Below are 26,707 nucleotides of genomic sequence, written 5' to 3'. Positions count from 1 at the left end.
CGTTGTTTTAAAGAATAAAAAAAGATTGGTTTTCTGCCAAGGCGCGGGATAGTTTTTATTTTTACTTTTATACTAAGTTAAGTAACTAATTAGCTACTTAAGAGTTTATGCAAAGTGATCACTCAAAACTGTCACTCAAACTACCATTTGAGCGAATTTTGAGTGATTATCTTTCAGTGTAAATGGGTCTTTAATGACATAGCCTATTTTGGATACAATTTTTTTCGAGATTTCGATCTTCATTTTTCAAAAGCCTTAAATGTTTAAATTTACCATCAACATAGCCACATGAGAGTTCACAGTTCAGTATAACTGACATGATAACTTTTTACTGTGGGTTCGAATGATTTCAATGATACAAAAATTATATTTTTTTAGCTTCTTACACTTCTACGCTTCAAACTTTGAGGGCTCTCTGAGGGCTTTTTTTGTGTGATGAGCTGTAGTTGTCATTTGACTTTTTGATCACTTTTTTCTTTTGGAGGAGAAATTAACAAAAAGAGCATTTTAGCTCAATTTTTTTTTTGCTTTTTTTGTAGCATTGGCAGTGCAATATAAAATTGTGTTATACTGAAGGAGCCGTTATGGATGCAACAATAAAAAACATGTTTAATTCTTTCAACTTTTTCTAGCTTAAAAGGGGAAAAGTATGCAAAAAAAGTTTTTTTTACAATTTTTTTAATGTGGTTCCATTTTGGAATTTTTTATATCCCTGTAAGAGACTGTAAGAGCGATCACAAGACCAGTCAAATAATACAGTGCAATACTCCTGCACTGCAGTGTAATATCGCTATTCCTACTTATGACAGGCCATTGTAGACCAAGACCTGATTGCCATGGCAACCCATCGTCCCTCTGCAATTTCACGGAAAAAGGAAAATGAAATTAGAGGAGGAGCTCTCTACTTCTGTTAACCACGTTGATGCCACAATCAACATTGGTCACAGCATATGTGAGGGGTTAACAGCAGGGATCGGTGTTCTCACTGATCCTGGCTATCACAGTGGAAGGTTGGCTGTCAATCACAGCTGGCTCCTGTTGCGGATAGTGTGGGTCTCAGCTCCTGAGCTGGTGCTAAGCATACAACATAAATATGTCATTTCATGGGAATCCCTTTCCATCCAGGTACATATATACGTCCTGAGGCGGAAAGGGATTAAAGGAGTTATCCAGGCAACCAAAAATATTTTGGAAGCTGCGCAGCCTATGGGAAAAACATATAAGATGACATACGTGCTTCAGCCAATATGCCGCTGCTCTTATTCTGCCGGTGTCCAGTCCTCTGCTACTCTCTACCTCCTACTGCAGCAACTATGATGTCTTGACAATGAGACATATGATTGCTCCAACTAGTCCCTGATAGAAGTGAATCAATATTTGGCTGCAGAGTTCACTCCTTCTGAGTTTACTGACATCATCACTGCAATGGGGAGCAGCAGAGGGGGACCAGGCATCAGTGACAGATTGTGTGAAGTATGTCTTCTGTTATGTATTTATTCAATGCTCAGAAATTTCCCCAAAATTTTGTTTACCTGGATAACCCCTTCAAGATAGTAAACTCAGAGATCACTGCTTACACCAGGTACATTTGTACCCACTTCTCAGCTGCCATTAGTACTTCCTCTGCCTTGTTGTGCTGACAAGGTAGAGGAAGTGCTGCTTCAATGTGCTGACAAGCAAGACAACAACCTCTCTGCTTTCTTCACAGAACTCTGGCTATAGTACAATTAGCAAATACTGTAGTGCTCTACATAAAACCAAATTAACCTTTTACAGGTTAAAAGGTGAAAAAGCAATACATTATATATTAATGACTAGAGATGAGCGAGCATACTCGCTAAGGGCAATTGCTCGAGCGAGCATTGCTCTGAGCGAGTACCTGCCCGCTCGAGAGAAAAGGTTCGGGTGCCGGCGAGGGTGAGAGGTGAGTTGCGGCAGTCAGCAGTGGGGAGCGGGGGGAGAGAGGGAGAGAGAGATCTCCCCACTCTCCTCCGCAGCTCCCTGCCCCACAGCCGGCAGCCGAACCTTTTCTCTCGAGCGGGCAGGTACTCGCTAAGGACAATGCTGGCTCAAGCAATTGCCCTTAGCGAGTATGCTCGCTCATCACTATTAATGACCATTTTGACTTGTTATTCTTATGAGTTATTATTAAACATTATTTCTGAAGTAAACTGAATCTGTTTATTATTGTTGTAGAGGGGAGTGGAGTCAAATTATTTCATTTTTCACCATGCACATGTAACAGCTGGTGAACTCACAATGTTGGTAGAGAGTGTATTGTAAAGGACAAGGCAGACATTGAAGCAAATATGTGCAACCTTTAGTGGCCTTAAGAGCTCAATTACACAATAGACTCCTTACAATAAAATGATATTTGGATATACCCTTGGGGTATTAACTTGAAAATGCCATGATTTTATCAAATGCAAAATAATTCAATTGGTTCTGCATATTCTATTATTCAGGATGACTATTTATGAAACATTGTAACAAATAACATGAGGCTAGGTTCACACCACTTTATACGTCTGCATTCAGTTTGAGTGTTTGAAATGGTCCTGTCGAACCTGCAGCCTTCAACATGCAATTGCAAGCTTATATAGTTGGATATATTTGTTATTGACTGAAATTAAGAAAAAACATACAATTTTTAAAAATATACAATTGTATTGAAAAGCGCAGCTGAATCTACTTTCATTAAACTATCATAGTTGAGCCAGAGGATGGAAACTGTAGCCAGCAAAATTATCCATGACAAATTAGCTGTCCAGACTGGTATTAATGTGTAGTGGGATGCCAAAACATCCTTCAAGTCTTCTGGGATAAAATACAGCTGGAATACTGATACGTAAAATTAATTGCGTGATGTCAACCAGCCAGCTGTCAGGATTATGCCTTTGCATTATCATACATGGAATTCCACAGTTTTGGAATTCTACAACTTTAAATCAATTTCATGACAATGATGTTGAATGGAAATTCCTTTCAAAGAATGCAAATTGTGTTTGGGTTGGAATAATAAGCATGTCATTAACTAATAAGGAAATAGTACTAGCAAAAAATCTAGGTGGCCTTGGCAGACTGTCTTTTTTATGCAAAGCTGGCTATGAGCATTAACTTAATGTCAGCGAAACCACCTTGTCGACGAGATTGGCTTCCCATCTAGTATGCATAGGGGGCCACCCAACTGTACCCAATGAGTGATGATACGGGAAGGAATGGGCAATTGGATCTCAACTACCAAATTCTTTTGTTTTTGGACATAAGCCACTGCTATGGGAGTCTAGCAGCTGCTTACTCCCGTCTTCCTATACAGAAAACATTCATGCATGGCAAACGAGCTATTTAAAATGTATGGCCAACTTAAATGCCCACAGTATCTGCCAACTAAAGTAAAGCTCCACATTTGATCAACATTTTTTCAGGATGGGAAAGACTAGGGGTGGCCATACACACTAATCTAAGGCCAGTGGACCATCTAATGTGTATTAGGTGGTTATCCTATGTTCGTTTGACAGATGTCGGGGAAAAAAAAAGAATTGAGCATGTTGAATGAAACATAACCAATGCTTTTGTTCTCCAGGGGAAATACACCACTGCCAGAGATATCTGGCAGCAGCTTACTCGGCTTTCCCTATTGAGAACACATGCATGCTTGGCCGAGCTGATGTGTATGGGGAGAGCAGGAGGAATAGCTGTCCGCCAAATGAGCTGTTGAAAGTCTTTGGCCACCTTAATTCATAAACAAAGTCTCCTACGGCTTTTTTCTCTGTGTATTTGTATGTATTTCTGAGTGTGCACATACACCTGTTTGTTTTCTTATCTGGTCACTGCTCTCTCAATAACTATGGACAATACTAATAATAGCCGGTGGGCATGCAAGTGGGCATATGCCGGAAGGGTTTATCCAGCTGCACAGCTAAAATGGCTGGATAGTTAATGATTCATATATGTCTTTTAACATTAATCAGTGTAACGCCTTTGTTCTCAAAATTTACAACTGCTCCCAAATACTGGAAGAACTTCTGAAAGAGTTCTGGAATCTGAATGTTGAATGCAGTAATGAATTTCACAGCATTGTTGTATCAACACTCCACATCACATATGTCAAATACAAGGCCCGCAGGCCAAATTCAGCCCACCTCATTTTATGTGGCCCACCAGCCGTGTAGCAAGCTTACCAAGTCTACAGCTCCGTCTCCGGCGGCAGTGCAGTTTGTGACCACTGGCCTCTTCCCTGCCCGGTGTCTGCTTATGCCATCCTATATGCAGTGCAGACATCGAGGGGGAAGGTCAGCAGTCACAGACTCAGTAGTGGCTGCTGCTGCCAGACCAGAGCTGCCGGCTGGGTGACTGGAAAGCCTGTAGGAAAGCTGCCCAGCCAGAGGCCAATAGGGGGGTTGCTATTACCACTGGGACTACTATGGGGGTCACTGCTACTACTGTGGCTACTTTGGGCGTCACTAATAGGGCTTGTTTACACGGTCATAAGAACACTTCGGTGGGCAAATATGCTCCTTATTTGTGCACCTTAAAACGCTTACGTCTGCATTTATTGTTTTTAATTGCGCGAATACACTGTCTTTGCGCATTCAAAAAAGAAGACAGACGGGCCCATTGAAATGGTGTGCACATACGCACATACGCATTGAATGCGCAGGTTTCCTTTGCCATACACATACATAATATTAAAATGTGGTAACTGTGTTTTTTCCAAAGACATGCAGGCAAGCTAATTCTACTAAGATATCTGAAAGTCTTAAATGGTTAGTCCCATCTGATAAAGTTACTTGGATGTCCCACTACTTTTATTCAAACAGTAAAGAAACATTATTTTTAGAACACATGGAAAAGTTAAGTCAAACAAAGAATAAATGATATCTGTATGTTTGCGTGTCTCCATATGACTAGTTCTAGATATGAGACAATAGCAGGCACTTGATTTTAAAGAGAATTTACCCAGGAGCTCCAATTTTTAAGAAATTGAGGATACTAATTGAGATATTTTTTTTTTGAGGAGCTAAACCAAGATGTTTGATACGAGCAGGGGAGAGGCCATAGTGTCCTTCCAATATTTGGCCATTTTGGAAGAGGTTACAATTAGAATATTGCTAATTACTGCTCTACATTCATCAGCATCCAGTGACAGGAAACACTACGGAGGTGTTCAGGAGATTGTGAGTTTACAAATCACAGATAATACGTTTTTAATAGCTTTTCACAAAGGTTTGATCACTGCACATTCCCACCATGTATGCTTCATATTAACATTATTGTTGTGACATCTGTAACAAAAGACATCTGTCCTCTGGTGCATCTTTGATAATCTTTGCTAATAGGGTGGGACATACCATCTGTACATTACTTTGTACCACTACTTTATGATCAGTGGGAGGCTGACCTCTTTGGATCTCCTTTGATCTTGAGAATGAAGAGTCGCAGCACTGATTTAGCCCTGTGTTCCCTTCACTGTTTTTCCCTGTACAACAGTTCTCCTGGCCACCCGCTGTGCAGGAAAATGCAGCATGGACCAATTAAAGTGAATGGGGCTGTCTGCAACCCTCTGCACGGCCAGTGGCTGGGAACAACGGTCTGCAGGGAAATCTTAGAAGGGGATACAGTGCTAAATCAACATTGTGAGCCCTTTATTCTCAGGATCAGTGAAGGGGTCCCAGAGGTCAAGCATCTACCAATCATAGAATGGTGCCATATCCTAGCAATATGATATTACGTAATAAAACAGGATTAACCACTTAAATAAGAACTACCGGCAGCTTCTCTGTGACAACACTTCCTGTCCTGTATTTTGTCAATTCAAAGACATTAACACAGATCTATTGAAGTATTTTACTCCAGTTCTCTAGTACAAATACATTGACAAATATAGTGTTTAGGCAATCTGTAATGAGAGTTATCATCCAGGAGTATCTGACCTGGTTTTTAGATATTGCTAAGTCATATTGACATCATTGATGGGTCTATTGTTCAGGATCCTTCTACTGCAGAAAGCCACTAATGAAGACTAGCTCCTTCTCTGACGGACTTTGTGGAGGCATGTTTTATACTATGTAGAATGGGTGTAATGTAACAAAACATTTCCCCTGTAAGTGTGCATTCATACATACCAGAATATTTGCAACTCGCAGTGGAATATTCCACTAGAGAAATCCGCACCAAAATCCACATGTCTTATATGCAAATTTGCAATGAAATATCTTATATGCAAATCAGCGCCAGGATCCGCATATTAGACATGGATTTTGGTGTGCAGCAAAATATTCCTCTGCGTGCAATGGAATATTCTGCCAAATGTGAAAACCCTAAGGCTGACTGTCCACGGGCGAGGGGTCATTGCGAGATCTGCAGCGAGAAATCGCTCACGGAGCTTGCATGACACGCTTTCTATACGATAAGTATGGAAAGCGCTGCCTACTGTACATGAGCGGAAAATCATAGCGATTTTCCGCTCGCATGATTAAAATCGCGGCATGCCACGATTTTCCGCAGTGAGCTTATCATTAACATAGGCTCATCGCAGAGACCTTTTAGTGCTTCCCCCTCCTCCCCCGTGGCGGAATATCGCAAGTGATATTCCATCGCGGTCGTGGACAGGCGGCCTCATTATGCTCACTGAAACTGTATTGCATGTTCTGATGATACTCTCTGTTTGCTGATGGTTCTGAAGCATATGGGTCTATTTACACGGAACGACTGTCGGGCACTTGAGTGCCCAACAGTCGCCTCAGCGATAATCGCTTTTATGCTTTCACACAGGTGCGAGGTTTTCTCAATGAATGGAGGCGGAGTGCACTAGAGATCTCTTCCGGCCACTTGCCTCCATGCACAGTGAACAGGCAGTTGTTCATAGATGGACAACTGTCTGCTTACAAAGGCCGATCGTCATTTGAATTTTATACCTTCAGAAACTGAACAATGAACAAATTATCATTAGTCGTTCAATCACTACCAGCATTTACACTGAACGAGGCATTCAGATTCCTGTGATTAGAGAGAATATAAACAATTATCGTTCCGTGTAAAATGGATTTTAGATCAAAATAGGACACTCACCTTTGTTCCTTTAACTCCACTACAGTCACATTTGCTACTTCCACACCCGTTACATCCCTGGAAATGAAAATGAAACAAAAATAATTGTGTTACTAACTTACACATGATTTGGTGAAGCAAGGTAATACTGTGCATAGTCTGAAAGAAGAAAAAAAAGTATCAATGTTAAACATTTAGGCCTCGTTCAGATGAGCCTTTTTTGGCACACAAATAGCCGCGCAAAAAGGTCGCCGTTCGAGTGTGGAAAAATTGTGTTAATGAATCCAAAGGCGCAATCTACATTTGCGTATAATTTGCTTGTTCACATAATCTGTGTTGTGTGCTGCGTGTAAATTCAGCTCCCATAGGAGTCAATAGGAACTCCGGCACAACACACACCAAAAATAGGTCAGGTCCTATCTTTTCAAGCAGCACGCACCTAAGGCCGCCTGCAGATGGCCGGGTCGGATCCGGCTGCGAGAATTCTTGCAACGGGACCTGAACGTCTGCAGAGAGCAGCGTGACACTCACCCCCTCCCGCGGGCCCGGCTCTTTCATGTGCCGGCTGCCGGGCAGCCGGCGCATGCGCAGAGCAGAGGCGGCGGCCAGAGAGTGACGTTTCAGTGTGGGGCTCTGTGAGCCCCGCACAGAAATAAAGCATGCCGCGATTTGTTTTCCACACGAGATTTCACGCGGCCAAATCACGGCTGTCTGCATAGGATTACGTTTGTTAACGCAATCCTATGGCAGCTTCCAGGGGTGGAAATTCCGCTGGAAATCCCGCCGCGGAATTTCCGCCCATCTGCAGGTGGCCTTAGATGTGAGCATTGTAGCTGCGCATGTCCTGTTTGGAAAGACGGCATTCCTGTCCCTCTCACTGCTCTCCGTGTGGTCTTTCAGGTTTCTGTGTCGCTGAAACACCATTCTCTTCCTGGTAACATGGGTTAAATACCCCGCCTCCAGGAAGAGAATGCTGCGATTGGCTCAGGACCACAGCCTGAGCCAATCACAGCTGGCGCTTGGTGAGCCAATCAGAGCCATTCAATCAATTACATCAGCTCATCAAGTGCCGGCTGTGATTGGCTGAGCCATGGCACTCCTGAGCCAATCACAGCATTCTCTTCCTGGAAGCAGGGTATTCAACCCACGTTACCAGAAAGAAAATGGTGTTTTAATGCTGAAGCTGACATGGAAGCCTGCCGGAGTGCCTGGATACCTGCGAGAGCAACAGGGCGCAACCTGTGAGGTGAAGTGGCAAAACTAGAAGCAGCCAGCGAAACAGAAGGCAAAATACTGACTAGAAAAATTGGCGAAACTGAAAACTGATGAAAGGAGAAGACAGCAAGTAGAGTTTTGACTGTAGTTATAGCAAATGCCCTATGTTAGTGTGCTACACAAAGGCTAAAAAACTAATGCTGCAGAGCAATGGCTTTATCTTTTGAATGGAATGGAAAGAATGTTTGACAAGTGTTGTGCTCAGCACCTTACAGGTTCCTGCATCTGTTTCCATTACAGCACTATAACTCAGCTGAATTACGGCTGACACAGAACTATGGAAGCAATGCAGGATATGAGCACATAACGTCATTAACAAGCATCACCCCATTTCATTATCCATTCTACATCTCGGTTTATACAAATCCTGAATTCTTCTAAATGTTCTACTGTGCTAGAGGCATCTCATGACACAATACTGTGCAAATTCTTTATGTAATCTGCAGCACTACCAGTTACTGATAGCAGCTGATATACTGTATGTTAAGGTCCTTTTACATGAACTCACTATTGGGCCCAAGCAACACTAATTTGCGTGACAAACAGGCCATGTAAAAGGACCAACAATCAGGAGCAAAAGCTTGTTTTTCAACTGATTGGCTCATTTGCAAGCATAAAAATGATGATCGTCGATACAACTCTGAGTGTGAACAGTGATATGTACAGCCAGCCTATGGGAAGGTACGATCACATTAGCAATTGTTTCTTCCCATAAGGCAATGCAATGCTTGGCAAGTGTAAAAAGAAAGTGAAATGAGCGCCAATCAACATGCATGTCGATCAGCGTTCATTAAATTGTCCCGCCTAAAAGGACTACTATACTCAAAATGATCTCCTATTGATGAATCTGTATACCATTAGACAATATTTTTTACATTACCACCCAGTACAGTGTTTACAAGCATTTGTAGTTCATTCCTTTTTTAAATCCCTGATTAGAATGTGTTTGGTGCTCTGATGGGGTGTGTATTACAATGACTTCTTCTTGCCAGCATCTCAACCAAATAAGGAACTCAATCAACTGCTCTGCTTATCTCTGGAATTTCTAGCAACCTCTTCACTATGAAACTTTGGAAATATCTGCAGCTTGGCTGCCATCCTAGAATAACTAGATTCTCCAGGATGGATTCCTTGGTATTGAGATTTTAACTTATTTAGAAATAAATCCTATAATGTTTATATTTATGAAAAAATTGTTGGATAAGAAAACTAATACTATAACAGGCATGCATTACAACCCAATTAATTCATTCTATGGGAGAAAAAAACAACTACTACTAAAATAACTTGGCCCAAAATGAAAGGCGTTTGTGCTACTAGAGCGGCATTGTGTTTATTTATGCATAAAAAAGACCTACTGGCTACCATAACATGAAGTTACATGAACCAGCTATATATGCCAATGGGACACAGCCACTACATGCAAAGTACATAACACCTGAAAAGTATTGACAACAACAATATGATGATGATATGGCACCAACATAGTCCACAGAACGTTACAAGTCAAAGAGTATACAAACAGTCAAAATCAGACATTACATACAGTCCTAAACTAATAAACAATGGAATCACTAAAAGTGAAGGCCTTGCTTGAAAACACTGGTGTAACTATAGGGGATGCAGGGGATGAGGTTGCACCCGGGCCCAGGAGCCTTAGGAGGCCATAAGGCCTCTCTATATAGGGAGCCCAGTACTATGAATAAAGCATTATAGTTGGGGGCCCTGTTACAGGTTTTGCAATGGGGCCCAGAAGCTTCAAGTTACACCTCTGTGTTAAGGGGTTAAGAGAAGTTGGGGGGCTCCAAGATAAACTTTTGCACCCGGACCGATGAGCCTTTAGCTACTTCCCTACTTACAATCTATGAAGAGATAGAGGTGACACAAAAGGTAAAAGTGCCTGTTCTGTACAATGGTCCAGCCATCTTCTAAATAAATAGGATGGTATACATACAGTTGTAGGAGTCGTTCACTAGCCAATATCTATACATGTACAAATATGAGCTGCAATTAGGGTATATAGGGAATACTGTGATCAGAATCTGAGTGCAGAAAGTAGGATAATGGGAAGTTAGATTAAGGGATAGCCCTCCCAAAAGAGATGTGTTTTTAGGGAATGTCATTTTTTTTAATTCTATGTTTATTACATTTTTATAGAGATGAGCGAACGTACTCGGTTCGGGTGTTTTTGGACCTGAGCACCGCCTTTTCCGTGTAACTGACTACTCGGACTAAAAGATTCGGGGGGCGCGGGGGGGGTTGCAGAGGGGAGTGGGGGGGGGGGAGAGAGAGCTCCCCCCTGTTCCCCACTGCTACCCCCGCTCCACCACGCCGCCCCGAATCTTTTCGTCTGAGTAGTCAGTTACTCGGAAAAAGTGGTGCTCAGGTCCAAAAACACCCGAACCGAGTACGTTCGCTCATCTCTAATTATATACCATTATTTAAACTCAAGTAAGAAAAATAAAAAGATAGAATGTTCCCCGGCGTTCAAATAGGAAAGGAAAGTAAAAGAAGAGAAAAGTTATTCACCAACTGAAGCCATTGTTGGACTCTTTACAGATATTATAGAGATTTATATTCAGACGATTCTTGGAAACGTATTCAATGATGTCATGTCTTCAGAAATTTCTCATAGTTATCTTTAATATAAGAAGTTAAATTCTCCAACATCATCTCCTGAACCCTATTAATCCAATGGTGTACTGCAGGTGGATTAGTTTGTTTCCAAAGGGCCGGTATACAAGCCCAGGAAGCATCAACTAAATGATAAATCACAGAGCGTTTGTATTTAGATAGGGGTATGTTCCAGAGGTGGAGGAGGGAAAAGGCAAGAGACCTCAGTAAGGCCCCCTGTCCATGGCCGTTGCAGAATATCGTCAGTGATATTCCACCACGGGAGAGCAGGGGGGGCTGCTGTCAGCTCTCTGCAGTGAGCCTATCTGACAGATAGGCTCACCGTGGAGAATCGCGGCAAATCGTGTTATGCCGCAATTTAGGTCCCACGAGCGGAGAATCGCTATGATTCTCCGCTTGTGGATGCTACGGCTGTGCTTTCCATAGCAACGCGTTCACTGCGTTACCCGCAGCAGCATTATCGCTGTAGGTAACGCAGCCTAAGAAAAAAGCTGTGACATTAGAAGATATACGTCCTACCTCAGACCAGAAGTATGCCAACAAAGAATAGTCCCAGAAATATGTGTAGTAGCATACCTTCCTCTCACCTGCATCTCCAACACATGATGGTATGGAAGAAAAAACAGGATATATTCTAGAAGGTACTTTATACCGATGAGATAAAACCTTATAACCTGCCTCCGTTATATGATTTATGAGTCACTGTATATAACCTAACCTGATCTTCAGAAAATACCAGTTCCAAATCCATTTTAGAAAGTAAAGCTAGATCTGCCATACTTGCTGGTGAGACTAGTAATCTGTATATTTCAGAGAAAGCATGTCAAAAAATACCTGACGTCGAGCACATACATTCAAACTGAGTCTTTGCATGATCAAAATTCTCAGCCGGAGGCAATGAATATAAAAAATGACACACTCAGATAATTTGTCGAGTTGTGAGGGCACATAGTTCAGAAATATGTGGCAGAATTAACTCAGATCCTCCCATCCTCAATAAAATGCAGAGGACACTCATTCAGCACACTGGTCGTCGCCATGTTTGAGTCTGAGGGCCCACTGGTTTCCTTAGGTTGTGAGTGAAAGAGTCATCTGATAGAAATATTATCGGATGTCTTCAAAGATCTCTTATAATTCTTGACTTAGTCTAATTGGTTTGTGGATCTCACCTCCTCATACCAGCATGCCGAAGCCACGCTCCTCGTAGATTATGTCAATCGTGGACGAAGCTCTGACTTGGGAATGGATGGCCACAGGGTAACGTACAGTAATTGTCCAACATTTCAATCCAAACCATAAGTGTGCTCCTTAGCCTAAATGATCGTCTATATTATTGTTTGCAGTAATGACTAAGCTATTTAAAGCACATTTATAATATTTGACAGTTGTGATATCATCTTTACATCAGTTATCACTGGGGACACTTGCTATTAAAGGGGTTGTCCCGCGCCGAAACGGGTTTTTTTTTTTTCAATAGTCCCCCCGTTCGGCGCGAGACAAACCCGATGCAGGGGTTTAAAAAAAAAACGGATAGTACTTACCCGAATCCCCGCGCTCCGGTGACTTCTTACTTACCTTGCGAAGATGGCCGCCGGGATCTTCACCCTCGGTGGACCGCAGGTCTTCTCCCATGGTGCACCGTGGGCTCTGTGCGGTCCATTGCCGATTCCAGCCTCCTGATTGGCTGGAATCGGCACACGTGACGGGGCGGAGCTACGAGGTGCAGCTCTCCAGCACGAGCGGCCCCATTCAGAAGGGAGAAGACCGGACTGCGCAAGCGCGTCTAATCGGGAGATTAGACGCTGAAATTAGACGGCACCATGGAGACGAGGACGCTAGCAACGGAGCAGGTAAGTGAATAACTTCTGTATGGCTCATAATTAATGCACGATGTATATTACAAAGTGCATTAATATGGCCATACAGAAGTGTATACCCCCACTTGCTTTCGCGGGACAACCCCTTTAATAAGATTAGTGCATTTAAAGAGATTTAGATTTGTAAAAGATTTACAATAAAGTGCACAGTCTGAAGAAAATCCAGCAAAATCTGGAAAGCACTATATCTCCGATTATTAAAATGTCAATGTCAAAGTGTACATTTTATGAGATAAGAGTGAAGCAAACTATAAACATTATGAAGGACAAATGTCTACAATCTCCTAATGCTTTCCACTACAGCCAAATAATATGCTGCTAGAACAGCATATTAAAACAAATCAGTGGTGCAGAATGGGACTAGAGGTCATTGCAGTTAATAATTGCATGACATTTTACCTAAGAAAGTAACCAATTCTATGTAGTATGGGTGAGACCCTTCTATTTAACCCCTTATGACTGCCCATACGTTTTTTCATGACGGGCTTTATTTTGCAGTCCCATCATTTGATGGTGACTGCATCAGAAGTCTGGTGTGGGTCTCCTGTGCCAGTGGGAGCAGGTAGTCGGCTGTGAGACAACAGCTTGGCACGTGCTCTAACAGCGGAGACTGAAGAAGCCTTCGATCCCGCTGTTTAACCCTATACACGCTGTGGTCTTTGAGACTGTGAAATGTGAGGGGGCTCACTCTGTCACCCAATGGACCCCATGAGTTGATTGTGGGGTCCCGATGAGTTGCAATGGTACCCACAGACTTGAATATAGCCTGTGGGACAGCCAGATACAGTGGCCTATTAGGCTCAGCCTCTGGCTGACCTGCACAGGCTTTCTAATACACTGCTATACTGTAGCATAGCTGTGTATCAGAAGAATGATAAAATATGGTGATATTCCAGTCCCCTAGTTGGACAAAAATAAAAGTAAAAAAAATGCCAAAAAACATGAAGCAATTAGCTATTTTTTCCTACCTTGCCTTACTCATCCCACAAAAAAGCCATTTTACAACACTATTGACAAAAAAGAAAAATGCTAGGGTCTTTAAATGCAACAATAAACAAAGAATAGTTTTTTTTAATTTTAAAGTGTGAAAAACCTACAAAAAATCCCCCAAAACACGTATATAAATTTGGTATTGTCATAATCGTATTCGCCTGCATAATTAATTCAATGTATTATTTATACTGCATGTTGAACACCGTTAAAAATAAAAATAAAAAACAAGCCAGAATTGCAGATTGTTATTTTGTCTCTAGAAAAAAAATGGAATAAAAAACAAAAGTTATATACGTTCCCAAAAAATGGATAAATGAAGACTAGAGCTCATCCTGCAAAAAACAAACTCTCATACAGCTCTATCAATGGAAAAACAAAAATTCTGTGACTCTTGGAATGCACCAAAACAAAAGCAAATCATTAAAGAAATGAGTTTTTTGTGTACAAAAATAGTAAAACATGAAAAACTGTATAAACTTGGTATTGCTGGAATTGCGCTGACTCAGAGAATACTGTTAACTCATTAGTTATTTTGCACATTGAATGCCATAAAAATGAAATCTAAAAAACAAGTAGCAGAATTTCTTTTTTTTTTCCAATCCTCCTTAAAAAAAAACAAGACTTATGCAATATATTATATGTACCCAAAAATGATGCCATTACAAAATACAACTTTTCTTGCAAAAAACAAGCTCTCGTATAGCTATGTCAATGGAAAACGTATGGCTCCAGGAATGCAACGATGAGTAAAAACTGAAAAATTAGTTGGTCATTAATTTCCAAACAGGCTTTGTCACTATAGGGTTAAAGAGATTATCCAGGACCAAAATTATTCTCTATCCTGAGAATAGGTTACCAATAGCAGATCATCTAGGGTCCGCCGCTAGCAAAAAGCTGATGACATGCTATGGATAGCTGGAACTGTCAAAGAGCCATCTGTAGTGCAGTGGCCCAATTTGTAATTGCAACTCTTTCACTTGGAAAGAAATGCAATGGAAAACTGAGTAGCAGACCCCCACCAATCTGCTATTGACTAGAGATTAGCGATCACCCAAATGCTCGAGTTCGCGTTATTCGAGTTGAGCTTTTCGTAAAATTCGAGAGCTCTACTCGAGTAACAAACCCCATTGACTACAATGGGAGACTCGAGGATTTTTGTATGTGGGACGCCGGGTGGCGAGCTTTTTTTTTTTTTTCTTAGGTTCATCCCTCTCCCTCTCTCTCTCTCTCCCCCTCCCCTCTCTCTCTCAATTTGCCAATGACGCAAGCTGCTTCGCGGAGTGGAGGGGCCAAAACAGGCACGTCACAGCGGGGAAGGGTCGAACATGGCTTGATGCTCGTTCGAGTAATGAGCACCATCGAGTACGCTAATACTTGAATGAGCATCAAGCTCGGCAGAGTATGTTCGCTCAACTCTGCTATTGACCTATCCTGAGGATAGGCCACCAATAGTTTTGCTCCTGGAAGACCCCTTTAAGGTTGAATTATGTTATTTACATTTTACAAGAAAAGTGGTACAGTAAAAATTAAAGGGGTTGTCAGAGTTGATTTTTTAAGTAGCTTTCCTTTGCTCCAAAATAATAAACAAACTGATATCTCTCCACCACCAGCTCCAGATCTCCCTGGTGATGTTTTATTTACAGGCTGCAGTCAGCCTGTGGCATCCCATAAAGCTGCTGCTGCAGCCAATGACAGTGCACAGAGATCATCGTCGAGCTCTGTCATTGGCTGCAGCAACCTGTTTATGGGATGGCACAGGCTGAATGTGGTCTGTAAACATTATGTCAGCAAGGAGACCTGAAGTCACCAGTGGGGAGAGATGAGTGTAAGCTCGTTTATTATTTTTCGGGCACGGGTAAACTGTTTTTTAAAAAAATCAACTCAGACTACCTGTTTAATTATAAGTACTGTATATCAAATAGTCCATATGAATTTCATTACAGTCCAATGACTGCATTGTAGAGAAAAAGGCTTTTGTAAATCAAGAAAAAGGACTTGGTACATTTGCTGCATCTGGAATTTGATAGCATGAAGTCAGGTGTTCTCTCATTCGTCATACGATTGTTGACATATTTACATGGCTCAACGATCAGACAAATGAATAGCCTTAAAACTATTCCCAGGCTTCCTGTCAACTATAACAAGCTTGATTTCTTTCATTTTCCTGCCTTTATTTTACAACCACCACTCCAGGGCCTGCTGCACAGAAGTATCATAACAGCCGTAAGGTTCATCTCAATGCTGGTTTTTATTAGCATCAACATTCCTTTAACAGTATGTGCTAGCCACAGATGCCTATAAAGTGTTTACAAAGCACAGTGTCTGTAGGCTCAAGGCAGGGGCCAGGGTCGGAAAGGTGGTGGGAAGAATAGTCAGTACCAGTCGGCAGGAAAGCACACAGTGCGAGCGAGCGTAACCCAACTAGTAGAGGTGAGCCTCCGGCAGGGAGGCAGATGGTGCACCACACATGTGATGTCATAATCAAATCAGCTGTGGCAACAATTGCCCTATGACTAAAGAGAGTCTGACCACCAAACTGAACGTATTTTGTTTGCTGCAGTGGGTGGTATTCAGCCTACACTTTTGTATTTGCTCATACCAGAATAGCAAATTCAAGCTAACATCTTTTCTCCCCATGATTTCAGTCTCCGACATGCATGTTAGCAAACTGTATTTGGCATGTCATTTGAGTTTACCCCTTGCCACTCTCTAAAACAGCTGCAAACATACATTCCTAGTACCGAATGTACCTCAGATATCTTATACACAACCAGTTATTATATACATAGCTGTTATCAACACCATTTGGAAATGCACAGGATTCTGCCTGAGTGGGTGTTGCTTACTTTTTTAGCAAGGTCGAAATAACAGGTGAAAACTTAGAGACCTTCCGTTCCTGGAGAAATGAAGATGGCTGAACTGCTTCTCTGAGTACCTGATGCACACCGGGCACAGTATGCATCAGTAGTCTAAGGGCTCCTTCAAAAAAATAGGGCCTGCTCTAATTTGTGCACATTTGCGCACCAAAGAGCCACGTAGAGGTCTGCAGGAGGTGAGCAGATGCGCACATAGATACGTGCAGGTATGCGCAAACATGCGCAGAGCAGAACCTTATTAGGCTTAGTAGCCATTTAAATCAGAGCAGAGTGATTCCCCCACCCATGTGAACAAGTACACAGTGCGCAAAAAAAGTTTTTGGAATGGACTCACATGGAGCCACATGGCTTAGAAAATCGCGTAAGATTTGTGCGTTGTGAGCTGCACAAATCTCGCACGAATACAGACCGCATTCTTTTGAATAGAGTCCTACACAAGTCATGGCGTATCCTATCTTTGGGTGTGCCCTCGCATTGTTTTCAATGGGCCAGTGGCAGAATCACACCCCATGCTAGGTACAAACGAGTGTGATGCGAAGCGAGGTCTGCGCATTGATCGCTACTTTTCTGAAGTGAAACAAGGCGGTTTTGATATGAAAAAAATGCCTTGCATCCGCATAGAAATCACATGTCAGCGAGTGTAATATAGGGCCGTGATTCAAGGCCCGATATCACATTCGCCCGTATGAAGTTACCCTTAGGCCTTATTCACACGACTGTATATATGCAGCTATTTAGCTGCGTCCAAAAATCGGGCAAAATTTGCGACCTTCTGAAGCCTTGGATTCCAGTATATTCATTCAGATGAGTGATTTGTGGCCGCTGATTTTATTCACTGCATCCAAAGATAGGTCTTGCCCTATCTTTGGCTGAGATACGCTGGAAGCTCCCATAGGGGTCTGAAAAAAAGGGAGGGGGAGGGAATTTAGCTGCATCCAACGCTGGGAAAAGAAGACAGATGGCTCTATGTAAGCATTAGCAGTCATTCCAAGGATTTCTGTCGATCGAGGGATTTCTGCGCTGCAGTGTATCTTTTGGCTGATGCGCTGAGGCCACCTGTGTGTATGGCTGATAAGATGCTAAATAAGATCGGGACTTGATCACGGCTATTCTTAATTCATGCAATTTTTCAGTGCGATTGAGTAAAGGGGCCTTAAGGCTTAAACAGATGGTCAATCAAAGCAGGTGTATAGTGCCTTAGACTAATAATAAATACTAGTGCACAGTACTGTGTATCAGGTACTAGACAGACCAAAGGGTTGCTTTAAAAGTGTGCATATGAAGTGATACTCAGCTTCTGAGCACCATGGTCGTCTAGTTTGTAAAGTAAACTGAATTAAATATAATTTACTGTCTTTGGGCTTCAACAGACGAATGTATGCACAAATACGCTAGCCCCAAAGGAGCGTATTTGCGCATGAACTAAGGTTGTCCACAGGGTCACACTTTGCCGTAACTTTTTTAACCATAGGCTTCTATGGCAGCTTTCTGCGTAACACGCAGAAAGGTAGGGAGGTTCCTGTATAGGGCAAGAAACATGCACTTGAGAATAAAACCATTGAAATCAAAGGGTTCGCTTTGTCATGTTTTGCAGGCGTGAGTTTCACATGCGCAAAAACGTGCGCAAACACGTTCGTCTGTTTAAGCTCTTTCTTGTGCAAGCAAATTACGTTTTTTACATTTAGTAAAAGTATATGAAAAAAAAAAGGTTTCCTGCATTTTATTAGCTCATTAATCAGAACCAAACACGTTATGAATCTTTGTACTGCTATACGCATATCTTATGTAGGCTCGAAATCCTATATTCCTCTATGTTTATTTAACAATGGCATTTTAGTGACTGATATGGTGCCAAATACATAAAAATACACATATAAACATATATATAACCCCTTCCCGCTTCAGGGCGTAAGTTTATGTCCTGGCAGCATGGTACTTCCTGCAACAGGGCATAAACTTACATCCTGGGGATAGCACTAGATCATAAGCGATCTCGCGCTATCCGGCAGCGGGAGCCGGGGATGCGACCCCTGTTAACCCCTTCCCTGCCGCGAACTATGTAGATCGCGGCATGAGAAGGGTTCACAGAAGGAGCGCGCTCCTACTGTGATGTCATCGAGCTCTCGCGATATAATCGTAGAGAGCCCAACTAGTTGCCATGACAACATGACACTAGATACCAGCGTCCTGCCAGTGCCTGTGATCGCTGTCACAAGCGATAAGGCAATGCAGGACAGAAGTCCTGCAATGCCTTATCATAGCAATCAGCGGTGCTATGGTGAAAGTCCCCAACAGGGACACAAATGGTGTAAAAAAAAGATAAAAATAATGTACAAGAAAGATAAATGTAAAAAAAAACCTTTTCAGGTGCTTTTTCTCATATTAGCATTAAAAAATGAAAATCCCACATATTTGGCATTGTCGTGTCCGTAATGACACGTACAAAAAGTTGCGCATGCTTTTTATCTTGAACGGCAGAAAGCGTAAAAAAAACGCTAACTTTTTTTAGCATTTTGGCTCCCAAAAAAACGCTAAAAAAGTAATCAAAAAAGGGGTACGTACCACAAAATGGAACTAACAAAAACTACAGCTCGTCTTGCAAAAAATAAGCCCTTACAGAGCTCCATACATAGAAAAATAAAAAAGTTACAGGTCTTTGAATGCAGCGATTTAGAGGGAAAAAAAAGATTTAAAAAAAAAAGGGTTTTTATTGCAGAAAAGTGGAAAAACCTAAAAAAAATAGGAATTTGGGTATCGTTGTAATCGTACAGACTTGCAGAAAAAACGTAATGTGTCGTTTATGCTGCATAATTAATGCTGTAAAAAAAATCTATGGCAGAATTGATGCGTTTTCTCTCACTGTTATCATTAAAAAAAAATAATACAAATTTTACAATAAATTCTAGGTACCCAGAAATGGCACCAACAAAAACTACAGTTCGCCACGCAAAAAACAAGTCCTTATACAGCCGCGTCGACAGAAAAGTAAAAAAAGTTATGGCTTTTGAAAAAAGGAGATGAAAATCCGCCAAAAATTGTTGCGTCCTTAAGCCCAAAATAGGCCATGTCCTTAAGGGGTTAAAACCAGCTATATATTTTTCAGTCAAACCATGGTGTATCTATTTCCATCTCATAAATAAACATTGTCCTAAACAGTATCATACACACCACATTACACCACATTACGTAACGCTCAGAAAGCACTTAAAATACTATACAGTAAACAAAACTAAAAACCTTCTATCTCTCAAAGAGCACTATGGTAAAAAAATATTAGCAATAGCTTCAAGGATTAAGTCCTTATTGACCACAGAACTTTCAGCCCTTAAACGGTTTTCCAGGACTCAGAGGGGTCATTTGAGCTGTAAACATTGATTCCCTATCCTCAGGATAAGCCATCAATAACTGATTGGCGGATGTTCACTGTCGATTAACTGATTGAACAGGTCACGGTGCTCATCCAAGTACTGCAGCCTCTTCAAAGCCTACATGTGAGTATAATCCTGTTTGTACTCAAACTGCCATCCTCTTTAAAGTGGTGGTTCAGAGTAGTGTATCTTTTTAACATGGAAGGGGATTGGCAATGCTGCAGTACTCAAAATGGCCACTACAAATAGTACGGCGTTCTGCATATGAGCAGGATTGTACTATCTCTGATATGCCCAATGCCTCCTTCGAGGAGGATTTATTACAAGCTGAAATTGAGAAGATCATTAAAACCTCCCCAGCGGGCAAGTCTCCAAAGCCTGATGGGTTAATGCCCTGCTTCAGATTCTTTAGGGAGCTCATTATACCTTTCCTTACAAAGGTATTTAACCAAATCTCACCTACCTCCCTGTTTGCCTACTAATACTTCGTGGCACTGATCTCAGTCATACCAAGACCTGGTAAAGATCCTACTTCTTGTGCTATCACTGCATTTCATTGATCAACGTTAACGGTAAACCTTTGGCTAAGGCCCTGGCTATCAGACTGGGCATGGTTTTACCCTCACTTATACAGAATGACAAAGTTGGGTTTGTATGGTGCAGGGCAAGAGGCAACACCAACAAGCCCCTTCTTTTAATTGCATGTGCTAAAGCTGTAAAACACCGTCTTTGCCTTCTATCAGTCAATGCCTGGACTCTGTATCAGGATTCTCCCTCTTTTCAGAACTTGATTGATGAGTTATCCCTCAACTCAGTCACAGTGGTCTCTGTTCCTGTCTAGCTTCTCTCCTCCTCTTTTTCACTCCTAACTTTCTCTCTCAGTTACTCGGTTCAGTTCTCTGTTCTTATTCCTGTTATTGGACTTATTGTAAATTACAATATTTAGGATTACTATAAATCTATAGAGTCCAAGAGCAGACTCAGTGTTTGCACCACGTACGCTGCTCTTGGACTCTCTATAGATTTATGGTGTACTTGGATCCTGAGCCAAGATCCCTTCCTTGGGCATGCATATTAAATCACTTCCCGGCTGTGCGTATAAAGTTTGTGCTGCTGACCAGCTATTGAATAATAAGGATTACGTCATGATCTCTCTGACTTAATTTTGCACCATAATTTTTTTTGGGGGGGGGGGTTCTGACTAGTGTACCTCTGTATGACAGCTTTTTTATGTCATTTTACCTGAAAACCAATAAAGAGCTTAAACATACATACAGCGGTATGTAGAAGTTGTAAAAGACAAACTGTGCAAAGTTTTTAATCAAACCCTCTGACTGTATTAAATATATATGTATTAAGAAATTAGTCAGCACAGGCTTTTGAACCTATTTGGATAAAAGAAAATTAGATATATTGAAGGGTATAAATTCCCATTCAGCTTCACTTGGTCTATCAACACAGTCATTGTAAGTCAAAAAAGAGAAGCTTTCATTAAAATGCACAATTTTAAATGAATTACTTGAAGATCACATCTATGATCTACTTCAACCATTGGTTGAATAGTGACTGAATAATGGAGAATATGATGTTGATTGGTCTGTAAACTGTATTTTAACGGTGAAAGAAGGTCATATATGGGAGCTTCTTTTGCTAACAAGTCAAAAAAGATAGAGAACAAAAGATGACCAAGAAAAGAAAACAGAATTATGTGAGGAGGAAGGAACCTCCATCTGCATCCTGCTGAGGAATGTGAAATTTCCTCTTATAAGAATAGGAAGGCAAAGTTACAAAAACTTCCCAACATAAATAATGGCTCCCATATCTATTTTCACAAGACAGTGTTATGTCATGCCACCAAACATTTCATATGGCTACACTACAGATTAGCAAAAAAGGCTTACTGTGACATTCAAAAAGTAAGAGATACCATTCAACTAAATATTCTAAAGAGAATGTATTGTAATGTAACATTGATTGTAACAAAAAAAAACCTTTTTAACACCTTTATAGAGATGCAACTATTTGGGGCCTTGAAGATTTTTTTTCATTTTCTCATTTCGAGAAGCATAAACTTTTTAATTTTATTAACAAAGTAGCTGTATGAAGTCTTGTTTTTGGAAGGATGAATTGTACTTCTTGATGGCACCAATTTGGGGTACATACTGTATTGAAATATTGCAATTTTTTTTTTAGGAGAAAAACTATTCCAACATTGGTGTCAATGAGGTGATAGAATAGCCCCCATCTCTGTCTAAGCACTTAGATGCCATTGACTGTAGTATTAGAAGGTTTAAAGGGGTTGTCCCGCGCCGAAACGGGTTTGTTTGTTTTTTCAATAGCCCCCCCGTTTGGCGCAAGACAAACCCGATGCAGGGATCAAAAAAAAAAAAACAGATAGTACTTACCCGAATCCCCGCGGTCTGGCGTCTTCATACTTACCTTGTGAAGATGGCCGCCGGGATCTTCACCCTCGGTGGACCGCAGGGCTTCTGTGCGGTCCATTGCCGATTCCAGCCTCCTGATTGGCTGGAATCGGCACACGTGACGGGGCGGGGCTACGAGGAGCCGCTCTCCGGCACGAGCGGCCTCATTCAGCAAAGGAGAAGACCGGACTGCGCAAGCGCGTCTAATCGGGCGATTAGACGCTGAAGATTAGACGGCACCATGGAAACAAGGACGCTAGCAACGGAGCAGGTAAGTGAATAACTTCTGTATGGCTCATAATTAATGCACGATGTACATTACAAAGTGCATTAATATGGCCATACAGAAGTGTATGCCCCAACTTTGTTTCGCGGGACAACCCCTTTAAGTGTCATGGATTGGATTTACCTTTTATGTTTTGGTAAGAGAGTGCCTGCTTACTTTGAGCCTGATGATAGGTATAATATTGGCCATTGCTCTTTGGACTGATAAAGAATCTGTATTTGATTACCAAAAAGTGCCTCTAGCATCAATTCATTCCATAACATTTCATTTGGAGACTGCTTGCTTGCATCTGTGTAAAGATAAATAAATGTGTTTTTCTGACCTACAGCTAAGGAAAACAACAAGACCACCAACACAGAGAGAACAAGTTCATTCAACAGTTGCATGTTCAATTAATGAAGGGTTTCATTTTGTAGAAGATATGAACCATCTATCAATATTTCTGCACAATCTTAAAAGGGCTCATTGGAACTGAGCTGTTTCAATGGAGGTGACCTGCAACACCACACATAATCAGTGGACAGGTATGTCAGTGTTTGTGGAAGACATTCCTTATAATTTCCTAATCCTGTAGAACCCCATTAAATAATTAGATAAATTATTATCTTAAGATTTAATAAACCATGTTATAATGACTATTGGGTATTGTCAAAAACTTCAATCAAAATCAACTGGATGTCTATGTGAAATGCAATAAAAGGAAGGAAAAAAACGGTGCATACTGAACTGACGGGCAGAAAGTAGACATAAACCTAACTTTCCTGACACAGATATTGTTCTATCAGCATTGTTAGCCTTGGCCTTTGTGACATGTGTCTTAAAAAAATGAAATAAACATATTCCATGTTACATTTCAGTGTGTTTGTTATGCTGAAAAATTAAAAACTTGATTAAGGGTCTTAAATACTTGATTATGTAATCTTCTTTCAAGTAGAACTCCTTTGTAAGAAATAAAATAGGGACTTCTTTCAGTTAATTGCACATGTGTAAATTGTGTTCTAGACCATTGAAATTCAACAAGGGATATCTAGTTTGCAAACACTTTGTATTTCTTGCTAATGCATTATAATTTTCTAGTGTACTTAATTATAAATAGCGGATTATAAAACACCTGGTGTGCTACCCCAATTCTAATTAGCGTAAAATGAAAAGAAATGTAAAAAAAAACACTACAATGATTTGGAAAATATTTTGTTCACAATAGAATATAGAATACATATTAAAAGTTGAAAATGAGACTAAACTCATTTAGTAATTGATGGCAGCAACACATCTCAAAAAAGTTGTGACAGGGGTATGTCTACCATTGTGTAGCATCCCCTCTTAGTTTTCAACAGTCTATAAACGTCTGAGAATTGAGGAGACCAATTGCCGGAGTTTTGGTAGAAGAATGTAGTTCTAGTTGTGTCTGATGTAGGATTATAGCTGCTAAACAATCTTGGGTCTTCTTTGCAAGATTTGTCTTTTTATAATACGTCAAATGTTTTCTGTTGGTGAAGGGTCTGGACTATAGGAAGGCCAGTTTAAGACCCAGACACTCCGTCTGTGGAGCCATGCTGTTGTGATATACGTAGTATCTGGTGTAGCATTACCTTGCCAAAATATGCAGACCCTTCCCTAAAAGAGACGACATCTGAATTGAAACCTTCATATACTATACAGCATTAATAGTGCCTTTTAAAATGTGCAAGCTGCCCATGCCATAGGCACTAATTCAATGCCATAGCATCAGAGATGCAGACTTTTGAACTGTGTGCTGATGACAAGCTGAATAGTCCCTCTCCTCCAGTTTGCAGGATATGGCACCCAGGGTTTCCAAAAAGAATTTCAAATTTTGAATCAACTTACCACAGAACAGTTTTCCATTTTGCCTCAGTCCATATTACAGCTTTGGCCCACAGAAGACGCCAGTGTTTCTGGATTGTGTTGATACATGTCTTCTTCTTTGCACGATACACCTTTAACTTGCATTTGTGGATCGCTCAGCAAACTGTTTATAGGCAATGATTTCTGGAAGTATTCCTAAGCTCATGCAGTGATTTGCATTATAGAATGATGCCTGTTTTTAATGCAGTGACGCCTGAGAGCCCATGGATCTCTGGCATCCAATACTGATTGTCAGCATTGTCCCGTGTGAACATGCATTTCTCCAGATTCTCTGAATATTTTCATAGTATATTTTGTATTGTAGTTGGTGGGATATTCAAAGTCTTTGTAATTTTATGTTGAGGAACATTTTTCTGAAGTTATTCCACAATTTTTAGATGCGGCTTTTCAGATTGGTGAACCTCAGACCATCTTTGCTTCTGAGAGACTCTGCCTCTCTAACATGCCTTTTCTATACACAGTCATGTAACTTACTAGAAAATTGATTCTCCCGCTGTTTTTCTTTAGTATCACTTACTTTTCAAGCCTTTTCTTACCACTGTCCCGACTTTTTTGAAATGTGTTTTTGCCATCAATTTCTAAATGAGTTAATTTTTTTAATGAAATGAAAAAATGTCTCACATTCAAATTCTGATATGTGTTCTATTTTCTATTGTGAATAATATATGGTTATATGAGATATCCAAATTGTTGCATTCTTTCTTTTCTTTACTTTTTTTCACAGTGCCTGACCTTTTTTGGAATTGGGGTTATATAATAGATAATGAATAGACCATTAAAGGGTTTGTAGGAGAAAATAAACTAGCCACAAATGTTCTGGACAAAAAATAACTCATCAGCTAGATCCCTTGCCACTCTATCACCAATGCTCCACTGATCCCTGACTCAGTATGTTTGTGCGATACATGCTTGCATCATTGTTGAGTGATTAACTGCAACTGTCGCATATACTGTATATAAACAGTATATTATTGCTCTTTATTGCTCCACAAAAATAAACAAAAATTGGGCACTACTGCCACTGTAATTTCTTCATTTCTCGGGCAATCCCTTTAAAGGCTTTGACCAGCTAAGCCTATCCATGTGATGGTATTGTCAGTGCTGTCCAGGGTCCTGACTAATAAAGATAAAGCTTAAATAAATACACAACTTAACAATCAAAAAGTCTTTATTTCCATGGATCTATTTATAATATAATTTGTAAAGATTTATATTGAGAACATATGGTAAATGCCAACAGTTTATTAAGGGGAGTGTAAGGAAGAGTGGTAAAGCATAAGTAATGTTGCCTGCCATATCTCTTTCAGTCATGGACAGCATGATGATTCTATGGTTAGTATTATGGCCTAACAGAACATGAGCCATTTACAGTAAATTCAGCTAAGACATCTATATAGAGTTTGCATGTTCTCTGTGCATTTGGGTGCATTTCTATAAAAAGGGGTCCAAGTCTGAAACACGCAAATACCATGCTAAAAAAGAAAAAGCATTATTCCCATGCCTAGACAAGCATTAGCAGTAGAATGATACATATTGTTAATCTGGACCAACAAAAGCTATTAAGCAACCAGCAGCATGGTGCCAGAAGTGCTATGGAGAATAATAGATAATCATCTGTTTTTAGTTCAAGTACGTAATGGCATGTTCTGAAATCAACATGTGCAAAAGATGTGCCATGCTAGTATTAGCTGATGGTTGGGAACTCAGCCATATTGAAGGAGATCAGCTGATCAGCTTTCATTTGGAAGGGGATGTCTAGTGAACAGAAAATATAGCAGTATATTGGCACAGTAATATTCTCTATATTACAATGATGCAAGAAGAGCAGATACAGAATGCAGATGGTGCCAAGGAGAAGTACTACAGACAGAAGACTTGGCTTCAAGGTTGATCCTGCAATTGACTATAATTTACTGCTCTGGAAGGAGTCTCTATCTAGCAGACATATTTAAGGATGAGTCTTTATTTTAACAAGATCATTATATTTATGGATTGCATGAAACCTAATCAGAAAAATAATATATATTATACAGGTAAC

At 40.7% G+C, this 26,707-nt stretch overlaps 1 protein-coding gene across 1 annotated transcript in view; it reads right to left on the bottom strand.

Moving 5' to 3' along the window:
• Positions 1–26,707, bottom strand: part of COL4A1 (collagen type IV alpha 1 chain) — a 146,303-nt gene that overhangs the window by 81,525 nt on the left and 38,071 nt on the right. Inside the window, exon 2 of the mRNA XM_066579867.1 lies at positions 7,072–7,128. Within this exon, the coding sequence (XP_066435964.1) occupies positions 7,072–7,128 (57 nt within the window). The remainder of the gene's footprint in view (positions 1–7,071; positions 7,129–26,707) is intronic.

Source organism: Eleutherodactylus coqui, chromosome 1 (assembly GCF_035609145.1).
Source record: "Eleutherodactylus coqui strain aEleCoq1 chromosome 1, aEleCoq1.hap1, whole genome shotgun sequence".
NCBI lineage: Eukaryota > Metazoa > Chordata > Amphibia > Anura > Eleutherodactylidae > Eleutherodactylus > Eleutherodactylus coqui.
Note: the sequence above shows the minus strand (reverse complement) of the source record. Positions and strands in the feature narration are given on the sequence as shown.